Raw genomic sequence first — 14,257 nt, 5'->3', positions numbered from 1 at the left:
TTATTATAAAAACAAAAAGTATGTCTTGAGTATACTGCTTGATTGAGTCACTTTGTGTTTGAAAAAATGAAATTGTTGATTTGATTGTGAAATCGCCGTTATCACTATTATATAGTAATAATATAATTTCGCAGATCAAACAGAGATAAATACATTGGCTTCTTTGTTGGGTCGTCTCATAATAGTTATAGAAGACAGCTGGTTTTTTACATTCACTAATATTCGTTCTTATATGTTGCAAGTATATTGAGAATATCAAGGTAATTGGTAACATTTATATGTCAGCGGGTAATATATGTGGAATAAAAACCAATGTACTAGCTAGGAAATGTTTCCAAAAATTGAATTGAACAGGGAATAAATTTGATTTAAAAATAATAACCGAGGTGTTTAACATTTAATTTATACATTAATACAAGAAAATGCCCATTTTTTTTAACGATATAAATTATCGCTGTGTATCTGTGAAAAAAAGAAGAATTTATTGGCAACACTAAAACAGGTTTGACACTGTCATTAACGTTGACATGAATACTTTCGTTCTTGACTGTTGAACTGTGAACGGTGAATTTCCATACTCGTTCTATTTTCATTTTTCTTTCTGTCAAATTAATAGTAAGGTGCGGTATGCGCGAAGCTCTCGCCTTTTTATTTCGATCAATGTTAATTATTGACGGGCAATAATGTTATTGTTGATCAGACGGAATCAAAACATCGTTATCGGCAAGGTTAATAGATATAATATTGATGCAACGGAGTAAAGACGTTGGCTACTTAGCTAACAACAGTGAAATGTTGAAATAAACAGATTATTTCCCTTTGAGTTTCGGCGATGTTCCTTGTGTTAATATTTCAGTGTTGTGTTTGTACAATAAGCTGAATGCGCCGTACTTTCTCGTAATATTTTGTGTTTTGTTTGTGATAAGACAATATGGGTTCGACGGGCCTTACGCTGGCTGATTTGCCTAATATTTTTATTATGATAGGCGCTCTCATTTCGCTATTCGTAATGCTAGTCATACTGCTTAGGTAAGTGATAATTCATTATCTTTATATCAGTAGATATAATCATTTGGGAACAAAATGAAACATTCTTGTTTTTAAATTCTACCAGTTTAGAAGTTATATTACTTGTACTTGTAAACAATAATTAGAAAGTAATATGTAACATAACCTGGGTTTCTGATTTTTATTGTTAAAAGTTATTATTATTATTTAAACATAATTTATTACATTTATATAACACATTACATATAGAAGTATAAAAACATACAGAAGTAAATGCATATTGAGTAGTATTTCGATTTAATAATACATATATAATAAAATAGTATGAAAACAACAACTTTCTGTAGAATTAGGATAAGCAAACTCACTTTTGCATATTAAAGGTTTTTTAGAAAGTAAATTTGTTACAGTTATTTCTGAAACCTTGAAATAATAAGACACATGTGTTTTAACTGACACTAATGTTTTTACTTCTGTCATACTGTCATATTTATGGTTAGTACAGGCCCCAATAACTAAATTGATAAAACATTCAAAAATTAAATTATAATACATTAATGAACCTTAAACATAGATAAGAACAATAGACTAACCTACTTAAACTCCTATAAATATAAAACAATATCGGTAAATTATAATATACTCATTTTAATTATTGTTAAACATATATTTCCTTATTTAAATGTTTAAATATAATTGATTTAACAATGTGGGTGCTCATTTTGATAACAATATGGAATTAGTTTTTTGAATCCATGTAAAACTTGTCTAGTTGTTCACTTAACTGTAATTGTACATAATTGCATAAAAATACTGTTGACAGGAAAACAACTAAAGAGCTAGAATCATTCACACATTTAAAATATAACAAGCACTTGTAACTTATGACTACAATCTACAGTTGCTGCTATTACACTAATAATGCCAGTTTTAACATTAAATTATGAGAAGTAATTTAACAGCTGTGTTTAATACTTGTAATTAATAAAAATAAATGGCATAGTGATAACAATCATGTGATAGAATAAAACATATCTTCAGTGCACTAAGAACTAAGACTTTATAAACCCGTTTAGTTATTAGTGGTCTGAGGCATCATGGTCTAAATCTAGGATTATCTTTATAGTTTTGTAGTTATCTGATATTAAACAGGCTAAAAAGAATTAAATATTTATTTTATAATATATTCAAGTTTAGGTGTAACATAACTGATCTAATCAGAGTATCCAGAGCTCAAAAACAAAACACATATGATTTGTTCTGGTGGCAGCATAGCGCAATTTATTGCAAAATACAATTAATGAGCAATTTTGAGCTGGTATCCTTGACATCCTATTGCATACCTTCACTCGATGAACTTGAATGATTTCTGGCTGTTTCTTGTACAGTTGTATTTGCTATGCATAGAATTTTAATAAATAATGATACCAATCACCATATAAATTCGCTTTAAACTGACATATTAGAAAAAAAAATTGTCAATTTGTTGAAAAACCTATTCCATGCTGTCTGCAAAAATAGCCTAAATTTAAAAAATAATAATTGTGGTGTAAATTTTAGAGAAAATATTGTTAAAAAACATACACAAGTATTATCTACCTTTCTGAATTAATTTTTACAAGCAATTATGGAAAAGACTCTTTTGAAGTTTCAAATCAATTTAGGAGCTGTCAATGTTACTGTCACATCTGAATTAAATGGTGTGCATGATATAATTGATAAAATATCAGTTGTTCATACAAAAAATATAATTCAGCTTTGCATTAAGTTCATTTATTATGAAAACATTTTCACTATATACTTAGCCTAAATACATTCTACAGAAATAAGCTATAAATAAAAAATTCGAACAGAATGAAAACTAAAGTGGCTTAAGTATGCACCTACAGCAACGCTTTTCCCCGGATTTTTCTCATTAATTTCACGAGTGTCGACATCAAAGTTGCAGTGTTTCACTTGTTTGCTACGCCTCCCAGTGACACGCTCTCACCTAGTTTATGAAAGCCGTGTATGAAAACCTTTGACCAAAGGCTTAAATTTTTATATACATTGGAGTTTATATGGACAGGAAAATGTGTGTACTGCGCTTCGCATTGCAGCTCACACGCTAGTACATGCTTGGGTGTGTCCTGTTTTTATTAGAGAATGCAATTGATAATACAGTAAATTTTATACACGAGAATTTCCCGACAATTTTTTTATTTATAGCCATGATTTTTCAAATCAATTATTTCTTGAATTTTTTACGTCTTTTCTATATTTCAATTATTATTATAAAAACTTAAAAGCTTACAAATCTAGCTTTCTATAAATTACCAATGCAAAAAAAACAATTCTAATAAATCACTCACGTTAAATGCCGCGTACTTGTTAGTTTTAGTCTTTTAAGCACAGCTTCGTAATATCAAGGCTTGTTTATGTTAAAAAGTTTATTTATAATTAAACTTTCTGTAACGGAAATCGCATTTGCCAAACGAAATTTTATTTTTATAGATGGATTTCTTTATTTACAATATAGTCGATCCAGATCGACTTTTAAATCACATTTGTGTTGGAATTATGACAAAACTCTTGACGTTTCGCGTGCTCTGTAACAATTCTGGTATAAAAAGATGTATTTGTAAATCATTTGTAGCATACAATTTATAAATGATAAGGGGCCAAGAGTTCATTTGCCTATATAACGTTATTGGGTCATTAAATATAATATTATTGTGTAGTAAAGAGTTATCACCCAACATCGAAACTGTGGTTGCAATTTACCAATTTCGTTATCAGTTGACGAATTTTATGATAAACTAAGGTTTTTAATATCCATTGGCAAATGAACAAGTGCCATGGAAGATGTACGTGATTTTTGAGCTGGCATATTTATTTCTTTACTTCACTTCAGCTGTCAGCTGTCAGCTGTCAGCTGTAAAATTGGCGAGGTATTTTAAAAGCCAAATAATAAAGAATATTGGGCCACCTACCAATTATAAGTCACTTAAGTCATCCCGGAGTTTGGTTACAGACACTGTGACCCGAGAATTTTATAAATAAATTAACATGAATATTCTGCAATTGTTGTTAGACTCTCACTATCCGTTTAAAAAGTTTTATTAAAAGTTGATCTACATTGAAGTGCTCCTATTCAATATCTTATATAACCTAATCTATGCTCTAAAACTAGTATGTACATGGAATAAAGTAAAGATTATATTATGTAATCCATCATTACCTCGTGCGGTGATTAACGATATAAACATAATCTGCAAATGCATGTATTAGTATGACTCGAATAGTTATTGTTATATAAACTATTATATACTTTATCGTCTCTTTACTTTGTACGGTGATACGACAGTGTGTACCTTAGCCTCCAATGAGGCTTGGTAGTATTGGATTGTTCTGTCTTCAACCATAACATATATATTTATTTATAAGGTCTAAAACAACTTGTATGCATAAATTTAGACTTAATATGAAAAAAAAACAAATAACAACGATGATGAACAAAGTTACGGTAACTTGGAAGATTTTTGTAAAATATATCAATATTTTTATCGATCTAGTAATAAAGTTGTAAGAGCGAGATATAACTGGACCATTGAAAGTACTAGATAAGGAGCCGTAAACAAGAGTTTTAGTTCTAGTAAATCGAGGATTACAAAGAAAGGAAAATTTCTTAATTTCATAACTAAATAACATTTGACTAAAACCGGCATTGCAGAGTAGGTGTGTTTATTTAAAACATATACTATATGTTCTATTGATTTGGTCACTATAAGATGTTGTCAGGTTAGCTAATTACGTAAAACTTATGACCGAAGCTCCCTTAAGTAGGGACTGAATAAATTAACCGACTTGGTTATTACAAGCATCTCATAACTTTTTACGGTAGTAGAACTGCGTTGCGAGACTTATTTTGTTTACAAGGCTTTTGATGGCATAGTATTAAAACTTTATTCAACCAATTCTTAATTTTTGAAGTTATACTTCATTTGGTGGGTTATTTCACGATGCGCGCGTACACCGTCACAAATAACCGACACCCTGAATTTGTGATACTTAAATAAACTTTATTTAACTAGATAATGCGTTATAATGAAACTTTCAATGTATTTAATACCATTTTTATATTGTTAGTGTCAGTTTTTCTACAAACGTAGAATAAGGCGGAAGATAAAAAAAAATAAAAAGATTTTTATCTTGTTACGCCAAACGCGTGTACATAACGCACACAATAAGTACACACACATGACTTTTTTTTATTGACGTGAATATCCTTTAGTTGACAAATTAAATTATCGCGCAGCCCGAAACACTAGGTTCTAACAAAATTGTTCACTTGAAGTAACTAATTTGAAATATGACGCCACCCGGATGTTATTATCAGCATAATTTAGGACTATATCGAGCTTTATTAAAGTTGACCAGTTGACCAGACATGACCCACCCACAGCGCTGGTTTCACGTTCGTCTTATTCGTGATAATGACCAAGAATCCGTCCATGTTCCGTCGGGTTATCTCTCTCTCTCTAAAATATGGCGAGGGGGCTGATGGCTGGCCATGCGTCATACTCGTGAACGGGTGCTTCTTATGGTGAGTGGTTGTAATTGAATTCGTGCATGCGGTGATGTTAGTTAGTTCGACTATGTATTTGCGTGTTGTTCCCACGAGAATGTAAGTGCGTGCTCCTATTTCAATCTGAGACAATCTTTGTTTTTAATTTATTACTTAAGATGTCATGTGGAACATGGTGTACAAGTTCTTCTCTTCCGTTCTACGCCCTTGATTTGAGAACTGGCAGTCGATGTAATGAAATTAGAAGCATTTCATATAATACATTTCTGTTTTTGACGTTCATAAGTGTACAATGTATTAAAAACAAATACGAATATACCTATACGAATAAATGATTTTGAATTTGAATCAAACTGTCTTGAGAGACACTTGCAACGAATGTTGTGGGTAAACTGGTATATTGGACAGTAAACATTTAGTGAATCAATGCCAACAATTAAAAAAGTTGTATTGTAACAATTTAACATTAAAAACTTTTGTTAACGTAACAAGCTACAAGGAAGGATGCTAGGAACAATAAATTTTGAATGTTTCAAATAGCCACACTTTCCTTGTCTCTCTATGTTTCTATGTAACATTATTTTTTAGTATATGCTCATCCAAAAAATAAATACCATTTCAATCAATAAAAACAAATACAGCTATGGGAATTTTATTCGTGGCTTCTTACCTGAGGTGCGAAGTATAAACTATCGTGACCTCGGATTATTTTTTTACATATATGTTATTATAAAATGTATCGATCAAAATAATTGTATTCGTTACATCAAACTCCCAAGCGAAATTAGACACTTATCACTAAATAAATTCAAAGCTCTCGTTAAACTTAAATTTATCAATAAAGCTTTTTGTAAATTTGACGATTATTTAAATGGTCCTAATCCTTGGGGTTGATTTGATCCAGTTCAAACAATTTGTATGACTCAAAACTTGGCGATTAAAAAGAGTGGCGGTGAGTTTCTTGCCAGTTCTTCACGCTCGCTCTACGCTTGACTTGCGAACTGGTAGTTGATATAAAGTTAGAATTAATTTAACTTCTTTTCTGACGTTGATAAGTGTAATTATTTACCTATATTAATACATTTATTTTGAGGAGTTTAAGTATTTCCCATTCTTCACTTTGATGAGAAACTATATTAAATTGTTCAGTTAAAAATTAAAATATGCGTTCAGACGTAAAAAAAACTGACCTAGCTGAACAAACCCAATAACTGTCTATTAATTTATTCAAGTGATTATAATAACAAGTTTAAAATAACAGTTGTGGACATTAATCATGAATAATCATTTATTCCAGGAACATGGAGGTGATAGGTATTGTTGGCGAGGGTCGGGAGGAGACGTGGCCCCGCTCGATGCAGCCGCCACGACTTCTCATGCAGAGAGTCCATATACCATTCACGTTCAAGGTCATGGAGAACGAGCCTATTGGATACGGTGGTAAGACCTTTGTAGAATTTTGATAAGAAATTGAACAAAATACGATCGTTTAGTATAGAAACAAAGTCATCAGTGGCGTCACAACTTTTTTAGGTCTAGGCCTCATATTTCTATATCTGTTTCATGGTCATTCCTCAATCTAATAGGCAAGTAGGCTAACCGTCCTCGACACACGCCGTCGACTTGACTTTTATGGTTCTAAGGCAAGCCGGTTTCCTCGCGATGTTTTCCTTCACCGTTCGACCTAATGTTAAATGTGCACCTAAAAGGAAAGTGTATAGGTGCACAGCCGGGGCTCGAAGCTTCGAACTCAAGGATGAGAGTCACACGCTGAAGTCACTAGGCCCACCCTGCTGCTTTGTAAATACACATAGGAGTAACACACAAATGTATTTACTTATACTATACATAACTATACAACTACCCTAACAGCTTGTAGCCAATACGATTGTGTAACTTAATTATAGTAACTGATAACATGTAAAAATATCGATCGTTTGGAAAACAGTATTAAGCACTCGCAACGCCTTTGTTAAGGGGGCCTGGTGCCTTGAATTCGTTCTGCACATCGGGACTGAAAATAACCTCAGCTTCCGCCATCTCAAGTAGCCGTTTGGTACAAATACACTGAGTTCTTGCAGAACATCAAGGATTATTTATTTTATTTATTAACACTTCGATACATTACAATATAATGAAAAATTGATCATAATAAAAGCAAAAGGAGGGCGATCTCTTCCAGGCAACCACTGAGTAAAGAAAAGAAAAGAAAAAAACGATTACATACGATAGGCAAGAAGTGCAAAAATACGTATTACATATAGTTATAAAGAAGAAACTAAACAGGAACAATAAAAATAAACTAAACTGATACTGGATACATGAAAAACAAAAAGTTAAAAGTGCATATGAATCACGATAATCCAATTCAAGATAAGTCTCACGTCAGTTAGTAGTTAGTACGAAAGTTAGGGATACGATGTGGACAGGTAATGTTTGTACAGAAGAAATTTAATGGAAGATAGAGAAGGAGCTAAGCGAACTGCAGAGACCTTAAAGGAATCGCCAAGGATTACTAATAATTCCCCGAAAAACTTTAACAAAGTAAATGGCAAGCTCCTTGGTTTTTAGCTTGTTGTACCAACCATACCTTACACAAACAAGGTTGGGTACATTAAGGTTACATAGGATAAGTTAACCATAAAGCCGTGGTTTTTAAAATCATGATTGCTATTGTCTTTTGTTAACATAGCTTTTACACATTTAAAGAAAACACTTTTTTACCGGATTAAAGCTATGTATTATTATATATATGACTTTAAATTATTTAATATAATTTTAAATTTCTCCCGTTATATAAGTTTATAATAATACATAGCTTCAATACGGTAAAAAATTGTTTTCTTTAAATCATTATTTCATTACTCTTGTTTAACGTTAATTAATCAATGAAGCTTTTTATAAATTTTAGGATTATTTAAATGATCCTAATCGTTGGGATTGATTTGCTCCAGTTCAAACAATTTGTATAACTCAAAACTTGGCGATTGAAAAAAGTGGTGAAGAGTTTCTTGCCAGTTCTTCACGCTCGCTCTACGCTATTGACTTGCGAACTGGTAGTAAATGTAAATTTAGCATCAATTTAACATATTTTCTGTTGACGTTCGTAAGTGTACTTGATTACCTATATGAATAAAGTTATTTTGAGTTTGAGTATTAATAAGTAAAAATATAAACGAAGCTTAGATTAATGAATATCTTCATCTAAATACGTCATAGGCGTAGAACGAGCGAGAAGAGCTGACAAGAATATCCGACAATCTTTTTCATTTTTGCTTAAGAAGAAATTGTAAGACACCATGCTTTTTTACTTGACATATCGAAACCAAATCTAAAGGAAGAAAAGCACACATATACATAATAGTGAGAAAAAACACTATATAAAGTGTGCGCTGTGTAACTATCAATATCATAGATTAGATAGAATATAACACCAAGATGTGTGAAGTGGAAGTCAAAACTCAAACCTCTTATCTTTGCCTAACTGTAACAAAAATGGATGCTTTATAATATATGGTTGACCTCTATATGATATTAAATATAAATATGTATTTTACATAGTTATATTAGAGTTAGTTTTTTTAAGTTTTGTTTTTTCGTAAAAATCTAAAAATACACATTTTGGTAAACAATTTGCGGAAGATTTTGAATTTAGGTTAAAACTAGTTCTTAATGGCAGCCTTATAGCTGTCAACTTGACAATACATTGTTCATCCATCTATTATAACAATGTAAATTGTCAATAAAGCCAAGTTTGAGTCTGACCTCTTGATTGATTACATACATACCGATAGTGCTACAACCTTTTAGGTGTGGACCTAAGATTTCTGTTCTGGCCCGTAATCATACCTAATAAAATGATCAATATTCTATGCCAGATATACGCTGTCCATTTTTTGGATCTAGGACATGCTGCATATTGATGTACAGCCGAGGATTGAACGACAAATTCAATCCCTGAACGTATTGTCACGTTGAAACCACTAGACCAACACACATGTAAATTATTGTAGACATTAGCTGAAAGGTTCCAATCCGGATGTCCTCTCATGTAGTTATCAAGAAAAATATGGCCCAAGTTGGTAAGGCTGATACATTAAAAGATAAAATAGAAGACTATTTGCACTCCAAATACAATTCCAATTAGCCAAGAAGACGAACTTGGAGTATCATGAAGACTTAAGAGGTGATCGACTTGGAGATGCTGTTAACCGACCACAGTTCAACAGAACCCGGCTTCATATCGTCTTTTGTTTTACTACTATAACTCATCTATAAATTGTCAAGTAGAATGTAATGATTGCAGCTCCTTCTAGCACACAAACAGTGTGTAAAACAAAAAACTTGGCAATTAAAAAGTGTGGCGGAGAGTTTATTGCCAGTTCTCGTCCGTTATACGCTGGATTTGAAAACTGGCAGTAAATGTTAAAGTAGAGGCCGTTTAAGACGATGACGCTTAATATGATTTCACGCTTAATACGCCACTTTACGCCAGTCTCTTCTTAGACATATTTTCATACATTTCTTAACGCTTAATACGATTCGTCATCCCGCTTAAAATGCCCGAGCCCTGACGTGTTGGAAAAAGGAGAACTCCAGATACTCAAGGGTTTTTCTGATTATTCTTCCATTGATGACAATCAATTGAAGATCTTATTGAGTATGTGAATAAGACACAAAACGAGACCCCGAGTGATAATGATGAAGACGAAGTTGAGTCAATTCCGGTTTTGTCAAACGCCCAGGCATTATCAGCTGTTAATTATTTAAGACCTTTCCTTTGGATCAAAGCGAAGACATACTGCAAAAGTTGAATTATATTTAAAATATTTTAACTGCTAATGCAACAAAATATTTCTGTCAAACCAAAATAAGTGATTATTTTAAATAATGTGATTATAATTACACTAGGTATTTAATGCAATTTATAAATATATAATTTAATACCTATATATACCAAAATTAGAACAAAATACATAATATGTAGTACGTATTATTTTCTCTATCCCGCTTAATACGCTTTCTCGCTTAAGACGCGTTTTTGGTAGGGTCCCTGAGGAATCGTCTTAAGCAGGTTTTACTGTATTTCTTTATTGACGTTCATAAGTGTACATTGTGTTACTTAAATGAATAAATTATTTTGATTCAGACATCTCTCTACCTCTTCACAATCCGTAAACATCTCTGCACGATAACCGTAAACAAACATTCGAGCAGCTGCTTTTTTCGCAATAAAACACTCTAATACGGTGAGCTATGGACGTGTGTTTCGACATTTTTAATATGAAATCGTTACTAAATTTGTATTTAGCACTATCGTGCGACTTGTCTTAGACATGTAAAAACAAATTTCAATTTGCTATTGTTCTGCAATAATTCAAGGTTTACGTGAAGATTGTAAGACGGTTTTATTGAGCGTGTAATTATTAAAAGTTAAATCAGATCACTGGTTTTTATATTAACTGTACTTGGTGATCAATGATTTTTTTGTCAAAGGACCAAAGATACTATGCTCTCATAAATGAAAAGCCGAAAACCATGGCGTTATGTCTATTTAGTTGTGTTTTCTTATCTACAACAGCGGATCTGCTAAATACATCATGCTTCACATTCACAGAGGAGAGGTCTAACCAAGGTATAAGAAATGGGGAGGTTTTTTGGAGTGTTTAAAAATAGTATTTGAGGAAAAATATTCTATTTACAATTTTGTAGATCACCACACCAAAAGTTTTACATTTAGATAAATCTTAAATGCGTTCACGTGATAAGGTGTATGTAACATATACAATTATATGTAATATATTATTATACTGTAAGGTAATATCAAATATTAGGCCCTTACATATGAAATTACCGTTTTTCGTACTGGCCACTTTGACCTCAGATATCTCCTCTTTGTTTAGGAATCTATGTTCAATTTTATACAGCTATTTACTCGTGCGTAAATGTACTACAGCTGTAGTACGACTTCTTGCAAGGTTAAACAATTCAACAAAATTGTATTGCTCCGAATGCTTTGTTTAGTAAAGGGCGTATAAGATGCCAAATGCGCATATATAGCAATGGTTTTTCCTCCCATATAAAACGCCAATTTCATATGTTAAGATCTAATATTATACAGTAAAATAATATATGATAAATCACAGTATATAAATTCGTGTCTTCACCCTATTTCCGCTAGCTTGATTATGTATATTGGCCCAATTATCATACCGGGCGTACTAGGCTCGTAGTCTCGCAACATATCGTAATACATAATGAATCGTTTTGCTTCCAAAAATTGTTTCAATCGTAAAAATTTGAATATGACGTCAAGCAAGCTTTCATGAATATAAATCCCGAAGTAATGAGAATAATGCATCTAAAACTTATAAACCTACAAGGACCATCACGATCGTCTAATACGGAAGCTTATAATAAAACTGCATCCAGGATGTGACATATATTATGCAGTAAACATATGTTAATGTTACTATTTAAAAATATTATAGTGAGCCTTTGTTCGCAACGTTTATTCCTTGAACTCTGAGGAAGGTTTTTATAAAGAGAAAATAAAGTTCATATGCATGATGCCGACAGTACAGTATTGCGGGCTAGGATAATAAAGCAACAAAAGAACGTACACAGCTGCGCAGTTTTTACTAATTTTAGCAACTTAAAAAGTACTTATTATTATTATTACTCGATTGTTGTCGTTATTGAGAGTGGGTGTAATGCTATGTAGAGTGTATCTTTGTATGGAAGACGAGCTATACGAACCAAAGCCTATTCATTTCGAGCTTTAGGGAGCTCGTTAAATCGAGGGACGTTACATGGAATTTACGTTTAATCTGTAACCACATTATAATTTAACAATAACCATTTACACAGTACAACTAATCTAGTATAAAAATAAATCAATGGCGCTACAACCTTTTTAGGTCTGGGCCTCAGATTTATGTATCTGTTTCATAATCATTTGTAAATTGAAAAGGCAAGTAGGTGATCAGTGTGCCTGACGCACGCCATCGACTTTTTGGATCTAAGGCAAGCCGGTTTCCTCACGATGTTTTCCTTCACCGTTCGAGCTAATGTTAAATCCGCACATAGAAAGAAAATCCATTGGTGCACAGCCGGGGATCGAACCTATTACCTCAGGGATTAGCGCCGCACGCTTAAGCCACTAGGCCGACACTGCTGTAATCTAGTATATACACACGAATATTTTCTGTAAAATGATATCATTTCAGGTGTAAACTGCTGTGTGTCGTCAACAGTCCGTTATTGGCACGCGTGTTGGTGGGGCGCACCAGTCCGGGACCTTCACCAGACCCTTTGGGGGACCCTGCCGGAGATACTCGCTTCAAATCACTTGAATTTTACAAGGTATGTTAGTTTAATATTTGTAGAAAAAAAGCTATAGAACATCTAAGCTTTGGATTCCTACCTTCACGATTTTTCACCCCTAGTGGGGAGAAGCCCCACAAAGTCTTTTTACTTCCTATTTTAAAGATGATACATTAAGTATCATCTTTTTAGTTTAGTTTGTTTTTTTTTGTTCCTGTTTAGTTTTGTCTTTTTGTACTACTTGCCTAACTTATGTAATTTAATACATTTTTATTTTTTCTTTACTCACAGTGGTTGCCTGGAAGAGATCGCCCGAAAGCGATAAGGCCGCCAGTTGCCCTCCTTTTGATTTAATTATGTTCAATTTTTTTTTATATTGTAGTGTAACGAAATGTAAATAAATAAATAAAAGTACTAGATAGTTGTAAAACATTTATTCCTAATGAGCAGTGATAACCAAGCCTAGAGCGTTAACAAATCCGGAATGCGTTCTAAACCTAAAACTGTAAAGCAATGATTTTTTTTTTGGCAAATAGTACTAGTAAAATGTACCTCGGAGAGCGTATTGGCCATATGTGATTTTTAAATTTGCCTAAAAATAACAAAATAAAAATTGCCCGCAATAATAATGTAATTTAAATTAATGAGGTATTTTAATTAAACACAATATATAATGCAACAGGCGGTTTATTAGTTGGGTGGCGAGCGATTCTTTATTGGTGTCCCAATTTGCGAAATTGAGCAGCTGCCTGGTAGACTAGCAACCAAAGTACTATATACAAAGCTATATTTATCATAAGGATGTATGGTTAATATCAGGACATAACCTATTTTTGTGATGTCCATTTATCGTGGAACTAAAATATTTTGAGGTGAAAGCGCGGGACACAATAAACAATAACTAAATTAATCTTCGGACTGATTCGTCCAAAAATTTGCATGTATGTATTTTAAATTGTTTTATTCTCATCTTCAATGTGACTAACCCATGGGCCGATACCATAACAGTAATGTTACACAATTTACTGTTGCAGGGTATTTCGTTAATAGCAACATTTATATTATACTCCTTAAAGTTTAATCTGTGGAGTCCAAGATCTGTTACGCGAAAAAGTTGCTAAAAAATAAAGAAAATTGAAAATTTGTCCAACTTTTAATTATATGTATAATATTTGAGGACACGGTAATTAAATACATGACTCGCCTGGCAATGTTAGTGTCCATGGGCGTCGGTGTCATTCTCTTGTTTTATTAAAAAAATCTGTAAAGCTGGTTTTAAAATATGCAAGAGATACTCTAGTCTGTGTGCTTGGACTCTGGCATTTAATAGCCCAATGACAACTGACATCTGACAAA

At 32.6% G+C, this 14,257-nt stretch overlaps 1 protein-coding gene across 2 annotated transcripts in view; it reads left to right on the top strand.

The window, feature by feature from the left end:
• Window positions 1-597: 597 nt before the first annotated feature.
• LOC123720180 (cell growth regulator with RING finger domain protein 1-like) overlaps window positions 598-14,257 on the top strand; it is a 34,841-nt gene continuing 21,181 nt past the window's right edge. The window contains exons 1-3 of one of the 2 annotated variants that reach the window (XM_045676707.1): window positions 598-1,029; window positions 6,873-7,015; window positions 12,805-12,940. In XM_045676707.1, the coding sequence (XP_045532663.1) occupies window positions 932-1,029; window positions 6,873-7,015; window positions 12,805-12,940 (377 nt within the window). In that variant the 5' untranslated portion in view covers window positions 598-931. The remainder of the gene's footprint in view (window positions 1,030-6,872; window positions 7,016-12,804; window positions 12,941-14,257) is intronic. The other variant, XM_045676706.1, reaches the window with a different exon arrangement.

Source organism: Pieris brassicae, chromosome 2, assembly GCF_905147105.1.
Source record: "Pieris brassicae chromosome 2, ilPieBrab1.1, whole genome shotgun sequence".
NCBI classification, from domain to species: domain Eukaryota; kingdom Metazoa; phylum Arthropoda; class Insecta; order Lepidoptera; family Pieridae; genus Pieris; species Pieris brassicae.
Note: the sequence above shows the minus strand (reverse complement) of the source record. Positions and strands in the feature narration are given on the sequence as shown.